The sequence below is a fragment of the Microcebus murinus genome, chromosome 10, assembly GCF_040939455.1.
Source record: "Microcebus murinus isolate Inina chromosome 10, M.murinus_Inina_mat1.0, whole genome shotgun sequence".
NCBI classification, from domain to species: domain Eukaryota; kingdom Metazoa; phylum Chordata; class Mammalia; order Primates; family Cheirogaleidae; genus Microcebus; species Microcebus murinus.
The window spans coordinates 92,058,333-92,085,929 of NC_134113.1; the positions used below are offsets into that span (position 1 = coordinate 92,058,333).

At 40.2% G+C, this 27,597-nt stretch overlaps 1 protein-coding gene across 1 annotated transcript; it reads right to left on the reverse strand.

The window, feature by feature from the left end:
• Positions 1–18,796: 18,796 nt before the first annotated feature.
• GABARAPL1 (GABA type A receptor associated protein like 1) lies at positions 18,797–27,104 on the reverse strand. The gene is made up of 4 exons (XM_012755532.3): positions 26,735–27,104; positions 22,645–22,723; positions 21,473–21,591; positions 18,797–20,109 (listed from the first exon to the last, which is right to left on the reverse strand). Exons 1-4 carry the CDS (start codon positions 26,822–26,824, stop codon positions 20,044–20,046), a joined length of 354 nt encoding a protein of 117 aa, XP_012610986.1. The 5' UTR covers positions 26,825–27,104; the 3' UTR covers positions 18,797–20,043.
• Positions 27,105–27,597: the final 493 nt, after the last annotated feature.

Genomic DNA, 27,597 nt, shown 5'->3' on the forward strand with positions numbered 1-27,597 from the left:
TGTAAGCAACAAAGATAGGGCCTCTGCCTCCCAGGCTGTTTGGGAGGGTAACAGCCTAACTTTGATAAGTACTGATTAGCAAATGTAGATGCCCAATCACATTAACCAACGTCCCCCATATTTCTTCCAGAACCTTTCCACTAGCTCACCTCATTTCTTAAAAACTCTCCCATCTTTTGTTTCAGGAAAACTGGACCTGATCTCTCCTCTATTGCAATAATCTCGAATAAAATCTTTCTTGCTTAATTCTGTACAATACAATTTTTCTTTGACTGTATGTATGTATTTGTGTATTGATACACACTTATACACAGAGAGCGAGCGAGCCCATGCAAGAGAAAGAAGAATAAAGCAATTGTAACACATTAACATTTGAGGAATCTGAGTCAAGACTAGCTACTAATTATTTGTATCTTTCTTGTGTCAACGGAAAAAAAGCCAAACTCTGTAAAATAATTTTAAAGAGATTTATTCTGAGCCAAATTTGAGGACCATGACCCGGAGCCACTGCCAAGAGGCCTTGAGCTACTGGACTCGATGTGGTTAGGTTACAGTTTGGTTTTATACATTTCAGGGAGACAGGGGTTACAGGTAAAGTCATAAATCAATACGTGGGAGGTATATATTAGATTGGCCCAAAAAGGTGGGACATCTTGAAGGAGGGGCTTACAGGTTATAGGTGGGTTTAAAGATTTTTTGGCTTGTAATTGGTTAAAGACATGAAGCTTTGTCTAAAGGCTTGGGAATGTTTTAACATAAGGGGCCTTTATCAGAGATAAGCCACCAGACATAGATTTATTGTGTAAATTTAGGACCTGCAGGTTTGTCTTGCATACCCTTAGGCCTGTTAATGAGTTACAAAGGATGTCCCCAAGAAGGGAGGGGGGCATGATGAGGCCTGTCTGACCTCCTTCCTACTGGCAGGCAATTTAGTTTTAGGATATTCCTTTGGCCACGAGGAGGTCCAACTCAGCCGTTGGGGGTTGAGCCTTAAAATTTTATTTTAGTTCACACTTGTAACATTTTTATGTAAGCCTGAAATTATTTTTATTTTATAAAAGTAAAAATATCCTCCCCTACTGATTACTTAAAAAGCTAGTAAAGAAAATCAAATATTTCTCCTGCAATATCTCTTATACAGACAGTATATCTCTTATACAGACAGTAAGAAAGATTAACCTAATAACTGATGAGGTGAAGTCATTATTTATAGATATATTTCAGCCAATAAATGAACAGGGAATGGTTTAATTTAAAATATCACCATTTTGTGTCCCCCTGTCTCCCTGAAATGTATAAAACCATGAATTAATGGACCTAGTTAATGATCGTCAAATGTGTCTAACATTATATAAAAGAGACACCAGATATTAAGTACTTCTGAATTCAAGAACACCACCCTTATTATAAAGTAGAATGTTTTTTTCCCAAAATAAATCCAACCTGAATCTCGTCAAGTGTCTATCTTGTTATGAATATACACAATATGCATGAAACAGAAGAATATGTCAAGCAATAATACAGAGCTGCACTCAGCAAAATCAAGACTGAAAAACTCAAAGAGACAAATGATTCAATTTATTGAAGCAACAAAAGCAAAGGTAAAAGAACAACCAGTGACCATTGTGAAACCCTATGTAATGTGCTTAAAAACAGAAAACAAGCAGGGAAATGTACTGACCAATGAAATCATATGATGTCTGATATTTCAAACTAGTCTTGATTGGGAAGTAAATTGGTATTTGTTGAAGCTGGGTGATAGGCACATGGCAGTTATTCAAACTATTGTGTCTATATTACTTACATGTTTAAAATTTTTCCATGATAGAAATTTAAATAATATAAAAATTCATGTCTCTCCATTAGTCACTGTGCACAGAAAATGTGACTGAAGATCTATTCTACTGGTATCATCATGGTCAGAATAATAGCATGACATGAAACTGAACAATGAAAGCAAAAGAAAAATAGACATTTAGAAAGTAGAAATGATCATCTCAGAATACCTTGACAATCCACATGTGGTAATTTTCCTCTGAAGCAGATTATAGTGGCGAAAAAAAGCAAGGAAGTTTAGCACTGGGCAGAATATTTTAAGAAAAAGAAGATGTAGCGAAAGGGATCCAATTGAGAGAGGAATAAACAATATAAAAAGTAATATTTATTGTGCATTTTGAAGTATCAAGCACTTTTCATGTACTAAAGTATTAATATTCAATCCCCACAACCACCTATGACATAGGTGACCTAGTTATCCCCATTCGTCGGATGGAGCATCTAAACCACAGAAAGCATACATATTTTCCCAAAGTTTTATAGTTAGTAAACGGAGGAATTGGGATTTGAACATGGGTAATTTAGCTTTGGAAAGCTCATGCACAACCTCAACCATACTGGGCAGTGGTCATCACAGAAGAGGTTTGGTCTACCTGGCAGACCATTGAGTACTTAAATACTCCTCTCTGCCTCTGTGCAGTTCCCCTGGCAGAGCTTTGGATCCAGGTATCTCATTCACGTACATACTCGACTCAACATCACAGAGCCCACACAACACTTATTTTCTAGGATGGAGGGACAATGTGTAAACACCACACACAGCATGCTGTTTACATGACTATGTGGTTTCATAACTGCAGGGAGAGCAAAATAATTCACTTGAAATAGGCAAAATTTAAAAAAGCATTATTACATAAGATGGTAATGCTAGAAGGGAAGAAAGATGGTGGCTCAACCATCAACATCAGAGCCCATGATCACACAACTAAATCAGAAATGATGGCACCAAATTGGCATCAGCCCCAGTGAACAGGTCATACCTTTAGATCCTTTTGTATGGAGAGAAAAGCAATTCTCCATCTTCATGGTACCTGGGCTTGTTAAAACCCACACTCCTAGAGATTAATTATATAAGTTTATCTGCTATATAGTATTTTTTTATTTCAAAATATTAAGGAGGTACAAATTTCTTGTTACATATATAACTTGTGGAATGCTTAAGTCAGAGTTTTTAGTGGGTCCATCACCAGGATAGTGTTCATTGTACCCAATAAGTAAGTTTTTATCCCACAGCCCCTCTACCACCCTCTCCCCTTCTTGATTTCTCTTTGTCCTTTATATTACTTTGTGACCTGTGTACCCATCTATTTTTACACTTATTAATGAGAACATATGATGTTTGGTTTTCCATTCCTGAGATACTTCACTTAGGATAATGGTCTCCAGTTCCATGCAAGATGCTGCAAAAGACATTATTTCATTCCTTTTTATGGCTGAGTAGTACTCCATCATTTATATATATATTCTCTTTATCCACTCATGAATTAATGGGCACTTAGGTTGGTTCTACATCTTTGCAATTGTGAATTGTACTGCAATAAACATTCATGTACAGGTGTCTTATTGATAAAATTATTCATTTTCCTTTGGGTAGATACCCAGTAATCGGATTGCTGAATTGAATGGTTAAGTCTACACTTCTTTCTTTGAGGAATCTCCATACTGTTTTCCATAGACAGTGTACTAATTTTCAGCCCCACTAACAGGGTATAAGTTTCCCTTCTCTCTGCATCCATACTAGCATATACTGTTTTTTTACTTTTTAATAATGGCCATTCTGACAGGAGTAAAGTGGTATTTCATTGTAGTTTTTAATTTAGATTTCCCTGATGATTAGAGATGATTTTCCCTGACGATTAGAGCATTTTTTCAAATGATTGGTGGCTATTTGTCTATCTTCTTTTGAAAAACTTCTGTTCATGTCTTTTGCCCACTTTTTAATGGGGTTTTGTTTTTGTTTTTTCTTGTGGATTTGTTTGAGTTCTTTGTAGATTTTGGATATTAGCCTTTTATCAGATGCATAGTTTGCAAACATTTTCTCCATTCTGGGGGTTGTCTATTTACTCTATTGATTATTTCCTTTGCTGTGCAGAAGCTTTTTAATTTAATAAATCTCATTTATTTGTTTTCATTATTGCTGTATTTGCCTTTGAGGTTTTAGTTCTATAAATTCTTTGCATAGGCCAATGTCTAAAAGAGTTTTTCTTATGATGTCTTCTAGAAATTTTATGGTTCCATGACTTACATTTAAGTTTTTTTATTCATTTTGAATTAATTTTCATTTATGGCAAGAGATATGGGTCCTGTTTCATTCTTCTTCATGTTGTCTGTCTTTGATTCCCTTCCTCACCCTTAACCATTGGCCCAGTAGAAGCTTAGTCTCATGATATTGAATAAATATCTCTTCATACTTTTTTGTTAAATTAAGCTAAAACAGTTAAGTGACTAAACACAATTAAAAAAAAAGAAAAATCTTCAGTGAAAGGTATTCCTCCCTAGTCAGGCCTTCCAGAACTCTTGAGCTTCTTGAACATCTTAATAACAATTAGGTGAGTGCCCAATTTACTTCCAAAGTTTTGAAGGCCTAAGTAGGTGAATAAACTGGAAAAAATCTAGAGCCTACAGATCATAAACATGATCTTCAACCCACCCATTTAGATCATATTTTTGTTAGATCAGATTTACATAAATCTAAGTGAAAAGTCAATATAAGCATATGCTATGGATGGAAAATCTCACAAATTTAGATGCAAATGGGTTGGCTTTTTCTCATTTCACCAACTAAATTTCAATGTATCACTTTGTTGAACAAATGTATTATTTTGGACAGGATGTTTCTGGTTCTGTGATATGTGTTCCACACGTATAAATCATCTGTGAACGTTCCTTTATTTTTTTCCTTATATGACTCTGGTTATTTCTTACTTAATATTCATATCTATCAAATTTTTTTCTCATTGAGATTAAATTTACATTACATGCTTAGGATAAATTCTAAGAGTGTTAACTCATTAATAGAAAGGCTATAGTTTCCATGAAGCCAGAGACCATGTCCATTTTTCATTCACTGAATAATTTTATTGCTTAAGTATTTATTGTGTGCCTACTAAGTATCAGACACTAGGTTTGTAGACACACACAAGATGCTTGTTAAGTAATAGTATCTCTTTAGAAGAAACCCCCCCCTTCAAAAATGTTTTTCTATCTATAAATTGAGAAACAAGCTGTATTAATATAATTGATACCTGCTTCTTGGATTGCAGTGACAATCCAGTAACAAAACCTCAAGTGAGTCGTTTGTGCCAATTCATCTTTCATAGAGGCAAGGACTCTAAAAAGTATAAAAAAGAGACTGAGATTCAAACATTCGGCAATCTTTATTCCGTCTCCCTCTTTTTCTATTAAAAACAAGTGAGCAGATAAATCTATATTATATTATTTTTTAAGCCCTCTATTTCCTTCAGTAATTGCATTTCAAAATCTGCATCATTGTTAACTTTTTGAACAAAAGTATGTACAGGTGTCTGAAACAGGAACACTGAAAACACTAGAGACTACAGATAACCAAAATGTGTAATGTATCTTCCTCCCTTGGGAGATTTTTAAAAGGTTGACAATAAATGAACGAGATGACTTCTCAATTTTTGTCTATTAAGATTCTGTGGTCTTTGTTTACAGAAAAGTGACACACTCTAATGAGATTGGTTGAAAAGGAAAAATGCTAGTTGCAACCACTGAAAATTTGAGGCAGCAGTGAGTTATTTTAAATGGATCTGGCCTGCCATCTAGTGGCCATATGTAGATGCTCGTTTTGGAACTCCAGTCCCCATGCACTGCAAATCAGGAAGGAAGACTTGGGGCTACGGGATGTCTTCTAAGTTCGCTTAGCAATGTCTTTCATTCAGATAAAAATAAAAGACAGGTGATAGAAGGAAAGTGGTTTATGCTCTTAAAGATGTACAAAGAAACCTCATACTAAAGTCTCCACTTGTCTGTAGCAGAAATCTAATTCATCAACTAGGATTGTCTCAGATTCTACAACACTGCAAAATTGAAGGAACCATGGGTCTGGCAAGAATTAGTCTACGTCTGTTACTCAGAAGTAAAATAACTCAAGTTCAGAAAAGGAGCTCTGTATTAATCAAGATTCTCGAGAGAAACAGAACCAATTTTACATAGTCATGTTTCATTCGACTACAGGGATATGTTCTGAAAAATGTGTCATTAGGCAATTTCATCATTGTGCAAACATCACAGAGTATACCTAAACAAACCTAGATGGTACAGTCACTACACACTTGGGCTAAAATATCACTCCTAGACTATGAGCCTGTACAGCATGTTACTGTACTGAACGCCACAGGCAACTGGGACACAATGGTAAGCACTTGTGTATCTAAACATAGAAAAGGTACCATAAAAATATGGTATTATAAGGCTGGGCGTGGAGGCTAACACCTGTAATCCTAGTACTTTAGGAGGCTGAGGCAGGATGATCTCTTGAGGTCAAGAGTTTGAGACCAGCCTGAGCAAAAGCAAGACCCCGTCAGGCACGGTGACATGTGTCTGTAGCTCTTTCAGGGAACTATGATGACACCACTGCACTCTAGCCCAGGCAACAGAGCGAGACCTTGTCTCAAAAATAATAAAACTTAAAAAAATAAATTTAAAAATATGGTAGTATAATTTGCAGGGCAAGATCTGAAAAATAATAAATAGAAATAAAGAATAAATTTTAAAATATAGTATTATAGTCTTATGGGACAACTGTCATATATGCGGTCTCTTATTGACCAAAATGTCTATATGCGGCACGTGACTATATAGATAAATTGTGTGTGTGTGTGTGTGTGTGTGTGTGTGTGTGCCCATGTGCGTCTATGTGTAGAAAGAGCATGAGTGCAGGGGGGCAGAAAGCCAGTGGTGTGATTCAATCCAAGTCTAGAGGCCTAAGACCAGGAGCTCTGACATCGTCCTCTGAGGGCAAGAGAAGCTGGATGTCTCAGCTCAAGGAGAGGAGGGGGGAGAGCATGGACAATATATGCAACCTTAACACTTGTACCCCCATAATACGCTAAAATAAAAAAATTAATAAAAAAGAAGAGAGAGAAGGAATTGGCCCTTTCTCTTTGTTCTTTGAGGACCCTCCGTTGATGGTGACACTGCCTACATCAGTGAGGGTGGATCTTCTTTACTCAGTCTGATTCAAATGCTAATCTCTAATGGAAACACCTTCACAGACCTACACTGTTTCTCGGAAAATAAGACAGGATCTTATATTTATTTTTCCTCAAGAAGACACCCTAGGGCTTATTTTCAGGGGATGTGTTATTTGTTTTAAGTACGGTACAACAATCTACATTTATTCAAATATAGTTATCTTGTTCTGGAACATCATCATAACTCTCCAAACCCTGAATTCCATCCTGAATTTCTTGCGACTCTATTTCCTTTAGAACCACTGGTCCCAATCTCTCATGTCGAGCAATAGAGCTCTCATGGGGCAGATGAGAAGAGCTACTTGTCTTGCATGGGTTGTGCAGATGTGCTGTGTAGCCACGCCCGTCACTAGGTCTTATTTTCGGGGTAGGGCTTATATTGCGCAAATGCTCAGAAATCCTGATAGGGCTTATTTTATGGGTAGGTCTTATTTTCGGGGAAGCACGGTACTCAATAAAATGTTTTCTCAGCTATCTGGGCATCCCGCTAGCTCAGTCAACACATAAAATTAACGATCACAAGCCACTATTCCTAGCACTGTTCCCATTGTGTTGTTAAAGCGCACACAGTTGAGTTTCTTTATAACCCTGGCTACACAAATCACTTCAGTTTGTAAAAGTAAAGATATTCAGAGGGACTGATGTTCCTCTCCAGGGGGACCCGGGCATCAGAGGATTTTAGAGCTCACGAGGGATGGTTATGTGCAGCTGGGATTGGAAACTACCACGTAGCTTAACCTTGTTGCATAGGATGGATGCTGATTTTAATTGCATGTGGCTATGAAGGAAGACCCAGGTTATTTTGTCCAAGAATGAACAAACAAGCCGGGTGTGGTAGCACACACCTGCAGTCCCGGCTACTCAGTAGGCTGATGCAGGAGGAACACTTGAACCCAGGAGTCTGAGTCCAGCCTGGGCAATATCCGTTTCTAAAAACTAATAAGCAAACAAACAAAAAACCTCCCTACATTACAGCAGTCACATGCAGATTGTAAAAACCATCATTATCCAACTTCAAAAAATGATTTTAAAAATTCCAAAGGATCATTTCTAAAGTTTTCCTTAGGTCCTAATAACCCTTGTCTACAAAAAATACCCCAAATGACGATCCCCTGGTCTTCACTCTTTTTTAGGCCTAAATATATTATATTGTAGATTTATTTTTATACTGCTTGTGAATTTCTGTCATTTCTTGGCAAGCATATCTTTACCTAGTGGCCCTCAAGATTCCATCTGTATACACAAAATCTTGTTTAAAATGCTGTTTTCTGTACAGTAAGTCCTCGCTTAGTGTCCTCGATAGGTTCTTGGAAACTGTGACTTTAAGCAAAGTGACATATAACTAAACCAATTTGACCATTGGGTAATTATTAAAAATTTGTAAATTAGAAAATAATCATACAAATGCACCACAATAAATGATGCAGTAGGAAAGTGCCCCCTTTGTGTTTGTGACTGTTTGTTGTTGAACTGTGTGGTGGGAAGAGACACTTCTGATAATTTTCACTTACAAATATTTATTCCTTAACTCAACACTGCCATCCCAGACATTCACTGATTCACCAAAAATTGGGTAGCTATCTTTTTATTCATCTTTCCTAAATGTATGTACCACTCATATTTATTTCAATTTTAATACTAAAAATGTTTCAGGTCTTTTTTTTTTATTATTATTTAATTTTTTTTTTTGAGACAGAGTCTCACTTTGTTGCCCAGGCTAGAGTGAGTGCTGTGGCATCAGTCTAGCTCACAGCAACCTCAAACTCCTAGGCTCAAGTGATCCTCCTGCCTCAGCCTCCCGAGTAGCTGGGACTACAGGCATGCGCCACCATGCCCGGTTAATTTTTTGTATATATATTTTTAGTTGGTCAATTAATTTCTTTCTATTTTTGGTAGAGACGGGGTCTCACTCAGGCTGGTTTCGAACTACTGACCTTGAGCAATCCGCCCGCCTCGGCCTCCCAGAGTGCTAGGATTACAGGCGTGAGCCACCGCGCCCGGCTGTTTCAGGTCTTTATTTAGAAGTTTAGTGATGTTTTTGTGACCAGCAATATGCTTGCTGTAGGAACTTCACTCGTTTGTATTACTGAATATTTGACAATAATTTGCATTCATTCATCCACTCCTTTTCTGACTTGCCAATTCTAGTTCAGGGTCTGGGGTGTCTGGAGTCTATTTTGGCAGCTCAGGAGCCAGGTGGGAACCGTCCCTGGCCAAGAAGTCATCTATTGTAGCTGTGTTGATCATAGCCTTGTGGAAACGTTCGCAGATATGACTCACCAGATAAGGCCAAGTGTAGTATTCTTCAATGTTCTAGAAGGAACTACAAATCAACGCAGGCTTCTGCCTGCACTCTTGCAAGTACTATGTATTTTTTTCTTTTCCCTCCTATTGGAAGTTTCCTAATGTGTTTCTCTTGCCAAATAAATAATTGCATTTCTAATTTTATGCTTCAAGTAGAAGAGAGGTGAGTAAAACCTGAAGATAGAACCATGTATGGTTAATACTTTACTGCTCTTGTTTGTACATTTGAGGGACGACTTATAAAGTATAATAAACAGGTAAACACTTAGATCTTATAAAGAAATACATAGAGTAAATGTAATGTGTGGGTAATGTTCTTTTTATACACACTATAAATTTGAAACTATCCATTATGACTTGTAAGTTTTTCTATATTAAGATATTAATATCTTAGTTATCATGTAATTAGTTAATAAAACATGTAGACATGCTCAAAACATATTGTTAAACACTAAGATGCTTTCCTGAAGATGCTGGAGCTAACGTATTAACATCTACCAAAAAACAGGGTTATTTTGTAGAAAAAAACAAAACAAGAAGATTGCAAACTTGCATTTTGATTATGAGATTCTTCAAGGCTCTAAATTCTTTGTCAATCACCTATTATTCAACTAAATTCATATTAGTAGTTGGACTGGGTTGAATAGTGTCCCCCCAAAGTCATGTCTACTTGGTACCTCAGAATGTGATCTTTACTGGAAATAGGTTTTTTGCAGGTTTTGTGAACATGAGGTCTTCACTAGATTAAGATAGGCCTTAAATGCAATACCTGGTGTCCTTATAGGGTCATGTGACAACCCACAAAGAATTTTGGATATGTGACAACAGGGGCAGAGAAGGGAGTGATGCACTGAAGCCAAGGAATGCCAAGAATTGTCAGCAACTACTAGAAGCTGGAAGGCAAGGAAGGATTCCTCCTTAGAACCATCGGAGAAAGCACGGCCCTGCCAACAATTTGATTTTGGACTTTTTTTTGTTGTTTTAAGCTACCAGTTTGTGGAAATTTGCCACAGCAGGCCTAGGAAACTAATACAATTGCAAACTGGAAGAATATAAATACATCAAAGCTAAAACTAAAAGGAAATATTTCCTTGTTGATAATCGAACACAGTTTTTGAACACACTTCCTAAGGAGAAGCCTTGAGTGAATGATGTTGAAACAGATTCTCCTAACAAATGATCCTACTGCCTAAAACTCAAATACTGCAGCTTTCCTTCACTTGACTTAAATTCTGTGAACTCATGATATATGCCAAATATTATATTAGGCAATGAGGGGAAAACAGTAAACAAATCCAATATAGAACCTCCCTTCGTACCCTGGATTCCACCAGGGAAGAGACATTAAAAGAAAAGCTCCTGTGTATGTGTGCTAAACTGTCATATAGTCCATGAAGGAGGAAACTTGTGTCGGGCACTGAGGGAACTAATTTAGGTTGGAAGCTTCAGAGGGCTCTCCAGGGAAATGAAGCTAAAACTGAAATCTGAAGAATGACTTAATAAGTAACCACACAAATAGAGAAACATATATTCTAGATAAATCTTTGGAAGTCTTTAAGGTTATGAAAAACTCAGTGAGGGTGAGGAACTAAGAGAGCCACCAAAGCTATGGCATACAGCACAAAGGACCCAGGGTCACTAGATGACACTATACACCAGGGGTCCTCAAACTTTTTAAACAGGGGGCCAGCTCACTGCCCCTCAACCACTGGAGGGCCGTTGGAGAGTGTGGCACACATTCCACACATGCGCACTGTGGGCCCAGGACCAGTCGGCTGCTAAGCAGGACAGGCAGCGGCAGCAAAAACACCTGGTAGGCCAGATAAATGTCCTCGGCGGGCCGTAGTTTGAGGACCCCTGCCACATCGGAAGCAAACAGGGATCATTAGGAAGTGACTCGCAAATCTGTGCCCTGAAGTTTGAATTTGAGGCTTGATTTTGCTTCCAAAGATGCCTCACCTCTATCCTAGCTAGAGAATTTTGAGATTTGTATTTAATATGCAGGATATGAAATATGCCAAGTCTCCTTTAGTCTTTATTACTGAATAGTTGTTTTAGACTCAACAAAAATGTATCAGTAATTGGGACACAAGGATAAATTAAACATAATCCAGGTCTCAAGGAATGTAAGGCCATGGAAGAGAGCCACCTCTAAAGGAAAAGTTAGAGAATTTTAGGATTAACACACTCCAGTGGAATTATGTACAAAATTATGAAATCCTGAGAAGTATTATTTATTTATGAATGAGAAAATTGAAAATCATAGGAGTTAACTAACTGGCATATTTATCTCAAGCTGCAATTAGAAAAGGAAAATCGAGTCTTTATATTTTGATGGCTACATGCCCGGCTAAGAAATCTATTGCTACAGTAGAAGAGGATAATGAATGCTGAGGCACAAGACATCTGTGCCACACCTCTCGAGACCTAATTCAAATAATACAGACTTTTAAGATTCTGTCAAACTCTTGTATACAAAAAGTATACAAATGCAGTCACAAAGGATAAATGTACCACTAAACTTTCAAAAAAAGGATGGGCCGGGCGCTGTGGCTCACGCCTGTAATCCTAGCTCTTGGGAGGCCGAGGTGGGCGGATTGCTCAAGGTCAGGAGTTCAAAACCAGCCTGAGCAAGAGCGAGACCCCGTCTCTACTATAAACAGAAAGAAATTAATTGGCCAACTGATATATATATATATATATATATAAAAAATTAGCCGGGCATAGTGGCACATGCCTGTAGTCCCAGCTACTCGGGAGGCTGAGGCAGAAGGATCACTCGAGCCCAGGAGTTTGAGGTTGCTGTGAGCTAGGCTGACGCCACGGCACTCACTCTAGCCTGGACAACAAAGTGAGACTCTGTCTCAAAAAAAAAAAAAAAAAAAAAAAAGGATGAAATTAAAACTGGGAAAACCATGCAAATCACTTAACCTCTATCTGAAAATCCTTATTAAGCAGAAAGAAAAGAGCAAGATAGGGTTTCAAAATACTAATTTCACTTAATGTTCGTCCATCTTAGGTCTATTACGATTTATTTAGCCAATGTGGAAAAAAAGGGAGAGGGGGCGATAATTAGCCTTATACTTTATAAAAATAACTCTCAGTCTCTTATTTGCACAGTACTAAATTGACCTTGGGAATTTCAGAATGTTAATGTCATCTTATTACTATGTAGTCACTATTTTGAATATATTCATTTACTTAGAACTGTACCTCAATGATACAAACATTTTAAACTCATTTTGTAGTATGTGTCCCATAACTTTACTGAAAATCATTTTACTGAGATAAAGGACTGCCTGGTTGCTTGGTTAAGCAATTAATGTTTAATTTTTAAATAAACAAGAAGAGTCTAGATTAAGTAGAGCAGCTGAGGTGGGTAAGCTCTAAAAGTTAATAAGTAAATTTCATTTCTTAGTATATGTATTCATATACTTATTCATTCTTCATTTAACAATCATTAGCTCTAAGGCACTTGATGGGTACCAAGGACACAGAGACAAGTAAGATATGGTCCCAAACCTTGCTGGACCTAAAATACAATTTGGCAAGTAATATATATTAAACACAAAGTAAACAATGCAAAAAGGAGCAACATAAAATGTATGGATGGTTTAACAAAAGTATGGTAATACAGGAGACAGTGGCTGCACAAAGAATTATGTTGCCAAGCTTTCTAAAGTAGCGTTGGAGGAGGTATTAGGAACTGGTTCATAAAGAGTATCCATTATGCTCTTTTTCCTTAATAATAAAATTTTGAGCCAGATAGATGGCCATCCAAAATAAAGACTAGATTTTCCAAATCCACTTGCAACTAGATGTGGCTGTGTGACTAAGCTCTAGCCAGCAGAAGTAAGTTGAACTGTCCTTACTTAGCAGCTTCACGGAAACTTCCTTAAAAGATAGTTGGTCTGTCCTCTCCTGTATCTCTTCTTCCAGCTGACTACAGTGAACACAGAAGTTGCCTTTGACCTTAAGGACGAGGGCTACCCAGTTGGTGAGAAGCAAAGGGCAGGAGCAGCCTGGGTCTCAGGAGGCAGAGTCCTCACACTAAACCTGGGCTTTTACATTAGAGTGGAATAAACTACTATTTTACTTAAGTCATTTTTGTTTTAGTTTTTTGGTCACCCCTGGTCATACCTAATCCTCACATAGGAGATGCTCCTGGAGAGCTCATTAGGCCGGTGTGCTGAGTGGTGTTCCAGATAGAGAGCAACGTTAAGGAGACAGCTTGATGTGTACAGTAACCTGTGAATTTGTAAACAGAAAGCAGAAGCAACTCAAGAGAACAAGGAACCATCACAAAGAGAAACAAACATCCCATAGCTTCAATATTTTCTATCGAAACCCTGCATGGAATCAGTAGAAAACTCTAATTTGCTGACCATGGTGAAGGCCCAAGGATGAGATCTGCAATTAGAACTGAGTTTGAATTTAGCTACATAGCTCAACATTAGTGGCTAGTTAATCTTAGAAAAATTAAACCTTCTCCCTCCAATTGCAATCAAATTGAATTAACATATTCACCCTAGTTTAGCTTCAAAGATTATTTAACTAGCACAGTGATTTATATATAATTAGCCAATAAATGTTTGTTTCCCTTTCCTACCTTTCTCCTTTAATTTCCCTTCTTGCTTACTCATGAGTATTTAAGAAGTGTGGGTCCCTGAGAGTTTTGCCATTTAGGGATTATAAAGTTGACCAAAATAAGGCGAAGAAAAAAAGACACATCACTTGCCATTCCAGAACTAGCTGTTCCCCCCGCACTAGACTGAATGTTGGAGGGAGCAAACGCTTCTGCTCCGCCCGTCTGGATTGCGGAGGACACCTGACCTGCAAGGCCCCTCTTTGGAAGACAAAGACTGACACAGTTCATCCTGCTATGGTTGGATAAAAAGTAATGATGGCAGTTGGTTATATTCGTTAATGTATGTACATAATGATATTTGTCTGGACATCTTATAACTATTTAGCCAAAATACCAAAATGAGTTTAAAATGATTTATGATGTTAATTACAGACTGATAGGGCAGAAAAATATCCTATCTACTCTGTTCCATGTCTAGTTTTTACCTGCTGCCATGTAAAAGGAGACACACAGTGTCGTCTTTGAGGACAAATAGCGGCTACTGCTTTGAAGAAAATCAGTCCTAAAGTCGAGTCTGACAGAAAGGAGAAGAGCCCTCCCTACTGTGCTCACAGTCAGAGCTATCTTTTGAGATGTCAGTTCAACATACTCTGCTTCATTTTCCTTGAGCCATGGCCACAGCCTGCATTTTCTATTACCAAATGAATAAAAAGACAAAAACAACCTGGAAGAAGATTCCTGCCAGCCGGCCCAAGTTATTGCCATTTTAGTTTCAAATGGAATTTATTCTTTATAAGAATGCTGTTTAATGGTATGCAAAGGATTTACTTAATATTCATAATGAACTGTGATGTAATTATTGTGTCTACTTGACAGGAAGGAAACCCAGAATTTCATTTGTACAGATGATAAACCGGTCCATGTCACAGATGTAGTCAATTGGCAGAGCAAGGATTTAAACCCTGTTTTCTGCCTCCAGATCTTCTTTCTAGTAAAGCGCCAAGGGGTTTCCAAAGTTCACTGAATGGCCTATTTGTAAAATGTGCTTTTATGAATAATTTAGTTCTCAACTGAATTACCTATGCTTCAGTCCTATCAGAAAATACTATTTCGGTAGTTCTTAAGCACCAACCACATACCCAACACTGTTCTGAGCAATCTGTATAAATCAATAAACAAAAAGTTGCTGCCTTCATGGAGTTTACAATCTAGAGATAGAAGACACAATCAATAAGAAAATTATGTTAGGTGATCACTGCTAAGCAAAAAAAACACAAAGAGCATGATAAAAAGGACTGTAAGAGCCAGGAGTGGGTAGGGGTTGTTCGAATGTTAGATGCTCACAGCAGGCCTCCTTGAGATGACATCTGAGCTAAGACTTGGAGGTTGGGAATTAGCAAATGTTAGCACACCAGATATGGCTTATTATTACTTTCATTCTTTGAATACCACATGCATATTGCTTAAATGACCAGTAATCAATCACCACCCTTTTACTAAATGATGTAAGTCAACTTTGAGGCTGATAAGAAGTGTAAAAATAGAAAATGCATTTCAGTTCCCCACCCAAGAATTAAGAACCACTTTATGCAAGTTAGGAGCTAAGTAAATCTAAAGAGAAGTCAAAAGGATCTTAAACACACTGCTGTGTTGAAACAGAACTGTCAAAGTAGATGGCCTCACATTGCTGAAGACACACCAGGAGAATGACTGAAGACTTTTGTTAGTCAGTATTGAAAACACTCACACCTGCATAATGGCATGTTGAAATGTGTCACTGGACTATTTCTAAGGGTGATCATTTCCTGTTATTTCAAACTCTGAAAATAATCTGGCTGTGTGCACTGTATTTACAAAGTACCAAAGTGCCTATAACTGTAAGAAAGAAAAAAAAAGGTAAAGAAAATGAGGCACGGCCCTATAACACAACAAGATAAGTAGACTGACATTATCAGTCTCAAAGCTTTGGGGAAGGAGACTCTAATATTTGTGGTTTGTTTTTTGTTGGTGGTGGTGATTTTTTTCTCTTTTTTTTAGCCATTTATCATAATAGCTGAGAAAAACAAGCTCCATAGCTGTGTGTCATCCACAGGGTAACATGCCAGAGGTTGGAACTGAGCAAAGTACAGAACCTGCACTGAGATAATAGCCAGGCAAACAGAGGGGAGGGTGGGCAGTTGGGCCAGGGACCAGGAAGGAAACACTCCCATTAACTCAGGGCTGCACGGAGGAGACAACCTGGACTCAGAGCCAGTCAAGGACAAAACGGAGGACACATTCTGAAAATATTTGGTAGTTTCATGCAGCTAAAAATAAAGTTAAATCAATGCCTGGAGCTTGTTAAAATCTGTCAAAGTAAAAATATCCAACAGAAACCACAGCTAGAAATAATCGAAGACAAATTTTATAGAGAATAAAAACTAGATAAAATGAATTTATCAACTAGTTTTACTTTCCAAAATGACCAAATTCTTTCATTATTACAGCTGACTTGGCACCGTATATATAGGCATGTGTATCTGCATGCTCCCCCCACATACAACTTCAAAATTATGCCATACCTATTATAGCTGAAGGTAATGACACAAATGTAATGGGGAATTGTACACTTAGCGTAACATTCCCAAGGCAACAGTAACTGACAATCTTGTGTCCCAAGGGCCACTGCAGTGGCCAGGAGACTGTATCACACCATCCTGGGGAGTACTATTCAGAGGCAACAGTGACACCTGCTTGTGCACAGGGCACTGGACTCATCTGCCTGGTTACCACTGTACATTAGTCAACCATCAGTTTGGTCTTTTGCAATCTTAACTTCTGACTGCATTATAATCTATAATTTTTTTTTAAGAAGTACACCATGCTTTGAAGGAAGAAAACAATTCAGCACTGAGAGGAAACAGAATAAAGCAGACTAGCCAATAACAAGTGTTGTTCTTTTTCTAGTCTCCACCTCGACAGGGCACACTAAATCTGAATGGCACAGCATTGCCTGTCTCTTGATGGAAAGCAGCAGCTTCAATTTTGATACTAAGTATAAAGAGTGATCATGTATTTTGTCCATTGGGGAACTTGTGACTGTGAAATAAGAAACCACTAATATATCAATCAGCACAATAAGCATATATCAAGATCATCCTCTGCAATCCTAGATGTATGCTTAACTTCACATACTTGAGATCTTTCTATCAAAGTATACAGAAGAGCTAAAAACTCATCTCTGATACTGATGTCATACTGATCTCCAATGAAAGGAAAAAGATTATTTGACATATGATTTAAACTTTATCTCCAGAAAGCAGCTTCAGAGCAAGTCAATCTTACAATGAGAAATGGGGCCCAGGTTAATGGATGGACACTTCTTAAACTACTTTTAGTTCTAGACAAGCCTCACAATGGCCTGAGGACGCTAAGAAGCATTAAACGTGGCCGGGCGCGGTGGCTCACACCTGTAATCCTAGCACTCTGGGAGGCTGAGGCAGGTGGATTGCTTTAGGTCAAGAGTTCTAAACTAGCCTGAGCAAGAGCGAGACCCCATCTCTACTATAAATAGAAAGGAATTAATTGGCCAACTAATATAAATAGAAAAAATTAGCTGGGCATGGTGGTGCATGCCTGTAGTCCCAGCTACTCGGGGGGCTGAGGCAGGAGGATCGCTTGAGCCCAGGAGTTTGAGGTTGCTGTGAGCTAGGCTGACATCACAGCACTCACTCCAGCCTGGGCAACAAAGCGAGATTCTGTCGCAAAAAAAAAAAAAAAAAAAAAAAAAGAAGCATTAAAAGTTAACAGGAACCAGGGAGATGTTGCTAAGACACTGACATTTAGGAAAAAGCACCAAATCCAAACCAGAGCACTGAAATACGAGTACACATCCTGGCTTTGTCTCTGAACCTGGCTAAGTTATTTTCCATAATTTTCTACATGTTGAGCTTCCTGGGCTTGGGCCTCTTCCTTTTCTGTCAACTCTGACTTAACTTTTAGAACCTCGCTTTCAGTGGTTGGTGGAATCTTGCCATGGATCTATCATGACTTCCTACATCTTTTTTGGTGGTTCTCATATATTTCATAAAACTAGAGGTGGACACCACCAGGGGATACAGATATAAGACATCAAAGAGCGTTAGAGATGGGTTTTAAGGTTCATTACGAAAGGAGTTGCTACTAATCTGTTTTTCATTCTCTCATATAACTTGCACACCCACAGCCCACCCACATATTGGTTCCTGACAACTAAAAGACTTTCATTATCTCAGAAGACACCACGTTTGTTCTGATACCAGGAGCCTGGCTTAGGTGCTATTTGCTGCTTTGGGCAAGGGTGGCTTCATACTGATTAAGCCGTAGTGGAGAGACTAAGGTGTGGTTGGGACTTTGAGCAAAACCTGGTGCCCAGAGCAATGACATTCAAACTTCAGTGTGCAGCAGGAATCATATGAGGAGCTTGTTAAAATTCAGACACCCACGCTAAGATTCTGAGTCAGCTAAATCTAAGACATGGCTTAGACATCTGAATTTGTAATTAGCACACCCACGCCCTATCCCTATACTCTGAAGTAGGTAGTCTTCCACCTTCGGCCTTAAAAAACACAAAAAGCGATGACAATGCACTTATCTGTGGAGGAGAAAATCACGCACGTATCGCCAAGCACCAGGCACACTGCCCCACCAAACATTCACCCCTGGACAGCAACTCTGGTTCAGTAAAGAGCTGAGTAAACAAACACACGCAGGTCTGACCATATGTGCACTCATCGCTAATAGCCTCCTCCACTCAAAGTTCACCATTCAAAGAATCCACGTCATCTACTCTAATGCTTATTAAATAAAGGCAACATTTCTGAACTCAGGATGGATTTTTAAGATAAGCAATTATTTTATTTCCTTGGCCTGATGGCATTAACTTCATTACACAAGAACCTGCAGCTGATAAAACTGACACACAGGCTGCCCCCAACAGGAAGGACCCTTTTCATTATCAGAGATGAATTGAAATGTCACATCTGAGTGTAATTCCTGCTCCCCACCCCCACCCCGCATAACCCCTAAAGTGAAAATAAATCAATAAAATCCCCATGAATTACTAAAAGTCATCCCTCCAAACTTTTCTAACTAGCAGCTGTGGCGGATGCAAACCGAAGGAGGGAAGCAGCCGGCCATCACGTAGCATTCCTGTGCGTGAGACTGCAGGGGCAGCAGCACGGGAGCAAGAATTCTGGATGGGGGGGAGGTGTAATCTACCTTACCTCATACCTGCCCCTTCCCTACATAAGACATCTTTGTCCCTATATGTGGAAAATGCTAAGGAGATGCTGGAGTAGTTTTAGTCTGCAACTGGAAATGCCTGAGGCTCATTAAATTCCAAAGTAGGTGTGGGATAAGTGGCACCAGAGAGAGAGCAAGTTAGACTGAGATGCTCAACACACCATCAATTCCAGTTTAACACTTATCAAAACTATCTTCATAATCAACCACCTTAAAAGGTAAGAGAGCGCCATCTAAACTTCTGGGGTGATGTCTACTGCCACCCCTGGGGTGGCACTGTGACATCTGTGAAATTATGACTGAGATGGGAAGGAGAAGGTGTGAGATCAGGGGCCACAATGCTTCAATTACACTGTGTCTCTTTTGGTCCCCAGGCGTGGTCCACTAACCACCACAAGTCCTAAAACATTCCTGTACCCTTTCCCTACTTGTCTTTTGCAAATGTCAAAAGTCAAATCTCTGCCCAAAGAGCAGGGAGTTGCTACTGGACTGTAATCATCACTGGCCCCAACCCACCCACTTCCTGACCCTTCTATGAAACTGCACAGAAAGTCATTCTCAAGAATGCTGTGAAATTATGTCATCTCCATTCCTCTATGGAAGCCAATCCAACAGCTCTGTCCTGACATGCTTTCTCCCTGGGCCGAGGAAGCAGCAAAAAATATCAATTGAGCGTGTAAAAATGTGATGATGGTGTGTGCGGTGTAATGTTTCTCGATGTCTTCACCTTCTGTCTCCTCCATGGTGGGAGCCTCCCTCTCTTTCCCCAAGTCCCACACACACCCCTCCCCTACCCCCAAGTCCAGGTGCTCCCATCTGCTGGGCTTCCACCACTCATTTCCCATAGACACTCTCATCACTGTAGGCCACATACAGAAAATAGTCTTCCTCGTGGTTGTCCTAGGGGAAGAGATAAGACAACAGTTTAGAAAACATTCACATCCACCATCTCTAGGATTCTGAGCTGCACACAACCTTGTAGGGTAGGTCTGGAAGGTGTCATCCACCCCCATTAAAAAGAGGAATAAAGTATAAACAGAAATGGTTGGAATTAAACTCTGAACTCTGATTCACAAACAAAAAACCTTCACGGAGAACATAGTACCCACAGGTGTTAGGAGCAGGTGTCCTCAAACTATGGCCCGCTGACCACATGCGGGTATTTTTTTTACTTCAAAATAAGATATGTGCAGTGTGCATAGGAATTTGTTTATAGTTTTTTATAAACTATAGTCCGGCCCTCCAACGGTCTGCCCCTTGTTTAAAAAGTTTGAGGACCCCTGTGTTAGGGATATGAAGATGATTAAAGCAGTCTATGCCTTTAAAAAGCTCATGCTGGCAACAATAGATCCCACAAGACATGTATACTAGAATATACACTAATAGGGAATATATGCTATGGAATAAAAGAAGTTTATGTACCGGGACACAGCAGAAGGTAGCATCTTATGTGAAATAGTTTACAAAATAATACAGTTATGACCTTAGGCTATATTTACAGTATGACAAAGTCCTTTAATATAGTTTTCTCATATTAGATTCTAACAGTTTACCAATTAAACTAAATCACACAAATTATTCTCCCTGAGTTTATCTGTTAAGACAAATGAATCCATTTAAAAACTCTGCCCTAATACTAACATTCCTTTTATCTGATTTACTATGGCCAGATAACGGGGAGTCTCTTTCACAGTCTTTGTTCTAAGAAGCAAAGCTGCCCATGTTTAGATCTAAGTGGTTGTCTAAAACCAAAACACAGGGCGCTGTGAAGAGAAAGAAACCTTCAGTTTAAGGAGGTTAGCATCAGAATGAAAAAGCAGCTGGCTTTACTATTATTTGCTTTCTCAGTTTGTTGTTAAATGGGAATAAAATAATGAACTGGGATCTGAATGCATAGTTCACCACAAATTATATGTCACCAACAAGAATAACAGGAACTGCAAATGGGTAAATGTTTTGACATTTTTGCTTTTAGGAACCATTTCCTGCTGTTTCAATAAAAACCATCCAGCATTAAAACACTATAGTTAGGCAAGACTGAGAAGAGATTTCAAAAGGATTAGATCTAGCAGAGTGCTCAATCCCTAAAGAACAAGTGGTATCTAATCTCCCGGAGCCTCGCACTACCATGTGTAAGAGGATCCTGACAAATAACACCTTCTGCCCCACTTCTCAGGTGTGTGACCAACATACACGGAACAAAAGGGAGACGATGCCAGGCTGCACTGGACGGCATCCAGCATTGTGTGGCCAGGACCATTACCTCATACAGCTGGCCCATGGTAGCACTAGTGGGGGGGATAGTGTTGTTGACAAAGAAGAATAAGGCGTCCTCAGGTCGCAGGTGGATCCTCTTCCGGATTAAGAAGTAGAACTGGCCAACTAGATGAAGGAAGAAGGAAAAGAAAGTCAAGAAGGAAGAAAACAAGGGATTAGAAGGTTAAGCCCCAGAAAAAAATCCTATTGCATCTGTTTTCTTGAGAGTAAACACCAGCTTTATATATCATCTGAGTAGAGCCAAATACTGTCCTAGAGCTTCCAAAATAAAAAGTTAAACTCAATGAGGCCCACGTAGTCCCGGACATGCCATAGTAGAGCTTATATCTCAGACCTAATGTTACTATATCCACTCATAGCCTTAGGACTACTTTAAGGGAATACTATGTAAATCCAGACCAAAACATTCGGACTATTGTCTAAATCTGACTTTGAAATATCCTTTCATCCCTACTCCCACCTTTAGAAAAACTAATTATAGAAAAAGGTTTACTGGACTCTGGTAATCTTAGCGTGGTCACTCAATTCCATGTTGGGGCAATGAATGGAAATTAAAGCTTTGCCTTTTCCTGAAAATACTGAAAATTTTCTGTAAGGCTGATATTCAAATCTATTAACTCTGGACCAAATGTATCTATAAAATCTTTCCAGTGTCTCCTAGATTCAGTGGGTATTCCATTAAGGAGCAAGGTGAAGACTGAATATATTCTTTATAATTCCAAACAGAATCTATAAAACTTATTACAAAAACAAAACAAAACAAAACAAAAAACCCCAAAACGACGAGAGCCTGAAGAGACAAAGTATTTAGTAAAGAAATTCTAAAATGTGATTCTCCCCAGAAACTAGGCTGATTTGCCTTTCTGAACAAATTTTTATCACAATAACAAAAGCTGAAATTTAAAAGTGGCTTAAATAATGAGCATCTGATCTTTCCTTTCAATGTTCTGTTCTGTGTTTCTCCTAAATCAAACAAGACATGGTGATGGGAAATGCTTAAGGAATTGGTGATGTCATTTTGGAATGAGCTCACTCTCTGGAGAATCCCACTCACTTGTTCGCCTCTGTACTTCCTCTCAATCTCACAGGTCATGCAAATAATAAGCACAGAGAATGCTTTGTCACAGGAGGAAGGGTCAGGGAGGGAAAGAGCATTACCGGTGAGGTCAGAGGGCACTAGGTACTTCCTCTTGTCCAGATCAGGCACCCTGGCTTTCGGGGCCTTCTCCACGATCACCTGGAAGGAGAGGGGGTCAGTGGGGAGATGAAAACTACAGAATTCAACCTAGTCTTTTTCCTTCCACATACTACAGGCACCCTATTGGAAGTGAGTTTTTGTCTAGACCAATACAACTTTTCCATTTTGTATGTCCTCCTACCCCTGACAAAACATATGGGGAAAATGGGCTTCCGTGAAGGAGGTTATAGTTTCATTACTGCAGTAAGAAGAGACAAGAGAGTGCGCATAATGAAGAGCAAAAATAACCTTGATTTTAAGTAATTATAAGTTATCTACACAATACGCTACAGGACATACATTTTCTGGTATTTAATTAGACCATCAAGAAGGCTGGGTCTTCTCAGATAGTCCTGATCACCTGTTAGTTTTATTGTTTCTTATAAATACCATTGATTAAAAGTGCAAATAATGTATAAATTTTATACTTTGTCAAAATTTCCAATAAAGACAGGAAAAAAATGTTTCTATACTATTGAATAAAAAAAGTGTTAAAACAGTTCTTGTAATCTGACATTCTGTAATATGTCAGGATATAAGCCATTTGTCAATACTGATTATGTTAGAATTTTAAGCAATTTCATTGTCCATATTACACATTTTGACAATACTTCCAAGTTTTATAAAGATCATCTATTTCTGTAATAAAAAGAGAAAAAAATGAAGTGATATATATAAACAGATTTTTTATACACTTAAACTTACAAAATAGAAAATACCTATTGTAAAACCATGAGCTTCGAATTTTTAGTATAGAAAACAGAATCATTCTAGATACAAAGTATAAGAAATATAGAAAAGTTAAAGTGAAGAAAGCAGAAACAAATACTAGACAAGTATTTTTAATGGCTGCGTGAACTCCAACTGGCCACTTAACCTCTCTGAGTTTCAATATTCCAAGGAGTAAAAGGAAGGTAACATTTCAACACATAATTTTTAAAGTTACAGTATTAATATAATGTGAACTTAATACATAAAATTTTATGTGAAAATGCTTCATAAATTATAAACTATTTAAACATGAAGATTAAGTTTGAAGGGGTTTAAAGCTTTTGCCTTAAAAGGAACAGATTAAAATTAATGAAAAACGTTGTTTTGTGGTAAGAGAAAGAATCCTGCACCAGGAAGACCAGGGGGCCATAATCACAATTTAAACTTAACCCTTTGCACTCGCTTTTTTCTCGATTCCTTTATTCTACTCGGGATCTAATTTTTTAAAAACCTCAGATTTTACAAAGTACAGCAGTAGAATAAAAAACTGGAGTTTCTTTTCATACAAACTTACTTATTTGAATTTTTTTACATTTCAAATTATTGATACATTCAAAGAGTAATTTTAATCTCTATAATTTTTGCTAACCGTGTCGAGTCACACTCGACATCCGTGTGCAAAGGTTAACAACTATAATTCAGCCTCCTATGACTCTCCTACATGCTAAAATGTTGCAAAGGGTTAAAAATAAAAACTGGGATGGAGAAATTTGAGTCAAAAATGAAAGAGAAAAAGTAGGAAAAGCTCCAGGGAGAGACCAGTGAAGGCACAAGAGTGAGGATGGACAGAAGACAGCACAGTTGATAAAATCAAAGGGAAATAGAGGGCGCCTAGCATTGTTAACTCTGAGACCTGGCAGCTCTTATCAGTAAGAAGAGATGAAACCCACAAAGGAAGGTACAGAAAGAGTGATAAAGCAGACTGAAGTAACTTGAGTGCAGGGACACATTCAGAGAGGACCAGGAAGGGAAGGGTAATCACTAAAGCCTTGGTTTACCAGAAAACATTTCAGGTTTCAGAAAATCCCAACTCTATTCCTCACTTAAAATGGATCCTGGGCTAGAAGCTTTGCCTTTTCGGGTCTCAGTTTTCCTCATCTGTAAAATGTGGCTAACATTCTATTAAGATAATCTCAAGATCCCATGAGTCTGCTATCTCCCAAGGCGTAAGCACACCTATTCTTGTGGACAGCAGCTAAACAGAGATATTGGTGGGGCTACATTCAGGTGATGTAAGCAGTCCAGTATGTGACTGATAACACCAATGCTCAAGACGGAAAGGGCTTTGCTTTAGAAATCATTTAATCTCGCACCCTCTTTGGAGGTGACCGAAAACAGGACACTTTGGCATAGCAAGATTAAGGGTTGTCCCAAGGGTGCCATGAATTTCTGCGAAAGTTCAGTTTGGAGGAAAATCTGGAAATTGTAATTAGATTTCTGAACAGGTCCATAACATGTAATGGTACTGGAACACAGCCTTGTACTCAGCAAGTTCTGAATAAACAGCAGTAATTTTGTTTCCTGGGTTGCCTTTCTGGCACCTCATTGCCCTGTGGTGCTGAAGGCAGCAACAGTTTATCTATTTCCAATGCTTAACAGTGTGAGGCACACAGCACATAATTAATTCTAACAGAACTGCATTAGAAATTGAGAAATGGTATGCATGGAGGGTATTCGCTCACAGAGGTCTGGAGCCCAAGAGACAGGGCTGGAATCCTAAGAGAAAGGACTGGAATCCTGGCTCTGCCACAGACCAGCAATGTGAAACCTTTAGGTAGTTACTTCACTTCTCTGTGCTTCAGATTATCCATCGTTAGAATGGGGATTAAAATCGTTTGAGGATTAAGTGAATGAATATGGAAAGAGTTCAGTACTGCCAGGGACATGGTAAGCTATCAGTGAAAGTTAGCTGTCATTTTTAAATATTACTTGAGAGTAGGATTGGTATAACTAGAATTAGGGGAAACTTTAAAAGCAGGCATCCAGGGGACAGAAACTAGGAAAGTAATTTGTGAAGGATCCTTTATTGGGTAGGGGTTAGCACCCTGCTTTCAGCTGAAAACCCTTTGGTGTGTAATTCCTGGGAAATGGAAAAGCCCTCATGTCTTCTCTTCCTTACAGGAAAAGTGCAAGGGCTTTCTATTGCTGGGCTAAGGCTCAAGTTGCTTCTGGTAGCTATGAAACCATGCAAGTTAGGTAAATATTGAAGAAGAATCCCAAAGAGTGCCTGCAGGTCAAGAAAAGACATCAGGTAACTGCAATTCTTTTACCTTTAAGTATACTTATCCTATCCTGCCTGAAGAAAAAAGAGCACAACCTTAAAATCTCTGCTACCCCATCTCCAAAACCCAACAGCTACTGTCGCCTCTACCACACTTAGAAGTCTTCTGCCTTCCAACTAGGCTGCGCAGCCTACATTAGAGAGACACCCAGGCGCGTGGGCGGAGGAGGGGTAATGGGAGAAAGCGCCCGGATGCTGAAAGATGCCTTAATATTTCTTCTCCGTTCCTCCTCACGGCCTGCACTCTTTTAAACTACTCAAGCTGGAGTCCAAACCAAAAAGAAAAAGGCTCAGCCCTGGCTTACCGCGCCGGTACCGTCGTACCAGGATCAATACCGGGCAAGGGCCGGCGGCCCCCGCTCGCCCTGGGGACCAGAACGCAGCGCCAGGCGGGCCGCTGCGCAGAGAACGTGACCTTGTTCCCGGGCCAGGCCTGTCCCGTGGCGCACCCTCCCCGTCCCCAGCTCTGAGAAGACAATAAAGAATCTCCTGGCTTCCGAACCTTTCGCCCCAAGCCCGAAGACAGGAAGAGCAAAGTCAACTCCCCTCGAGGGGGGCGATCCGAGGCAGAAGTCGGTGGGAGCAAACCCCGCCGCTTCAGTCGCTGCCGTGACAGCCGCCCTGCGTTGCCACACGCAGCGAGCCACGGCCGCGTCCCGACCACTCCCGCACGGACGGCCCGACTCGGCGAACACCGCGACCCACCCGCGTTCCGAATACTGCTGAGTCACTGAACGCGCAGGCTCGGCCCTAAAAACGCGGTCAGCTCCACCGACGGGGACCGCCTGGGGACGCGGGTTTAACAGGCCCGCAGGTCCGAATGGCGATTGGCTCCGGGCGTGAAGGGCGTTCAGGGCTAAAGGATTAGAGGGACCTCCTGCTCCAGAGCCCCCTCGGCGCCCTAGGGCAGCCACCGCGACCCCCACCCCGCCCGCCCCTCCCCCTCCCCTCGCACTCACCGGGACCCTGTCCGGATATTTCTTCCGGATCTTTTCTCCTTCCTTTTTCCGATATTCAAAGGGATGGTCCTCCTTATACTGGAACTTCATGGTGGACCGCAGGGTTTCCAAGATCCCCGGGCGGGGCCTGCCTCCCTCGCTGATGGCTGCGTCTCTCGCGTCCTGCCTCCCTCCTCCAAGTTCAATATGATACCCGAGCCTCTCGGGAAATGTCGCCTCCCGTCGCAACACTGCCTGGCCAAGCGCTCAGAAGGGATCTCGGGGGCCTCTGCCTGGAGACGAGCGACGGCCAGGTGGAGAAATCCCGGCGGCTTCCCCGGAGAGCTGGGAACACAAAAACACCAGGCGCGGTGCCGTGACGTCACGGGCCCGGCCCCGCCCCCGGCCTGCGGACGCCGGCGCTGGGGGTGCGCGCTGTCCACTTCGCTGTGTTTTCCTTCTGTCTGGACTGTTCCCACATCGATTTCCTTACAGACAGACACGAAAACTTGCTAACGACTATTTTGTTGTGACTGTGACATTAAAGATAGCTTTTAGACAAAAAACAAAAAAAAATGTTCTAAACGTATCTTTTCCCCTCTCCTTCGCTGTTTCTTGGTTGGGTCCCAAAACAAATACAAAGGGCGAGAATGCAGCCCTTTCCAGCGGGTGGGTATCCGGCGTCCGGCGCCTGAGGGACCGGGCGTCGCGGGCTCCCTCGGGCCGACGCACCCGCGTCTCCTTCCCCGCCGGTTGCCCCCGCCCGGCGCCCGGCGCTCGGTGCTCGGCCCGGGCCCTCCCCGCGCGGCCTCGCGCTGTCTGGGCCCGGCCGCGTCTGCTCCCGAGCGGCGACGCGGCACAGCGTGACTCAGGAGTTCGGAGAG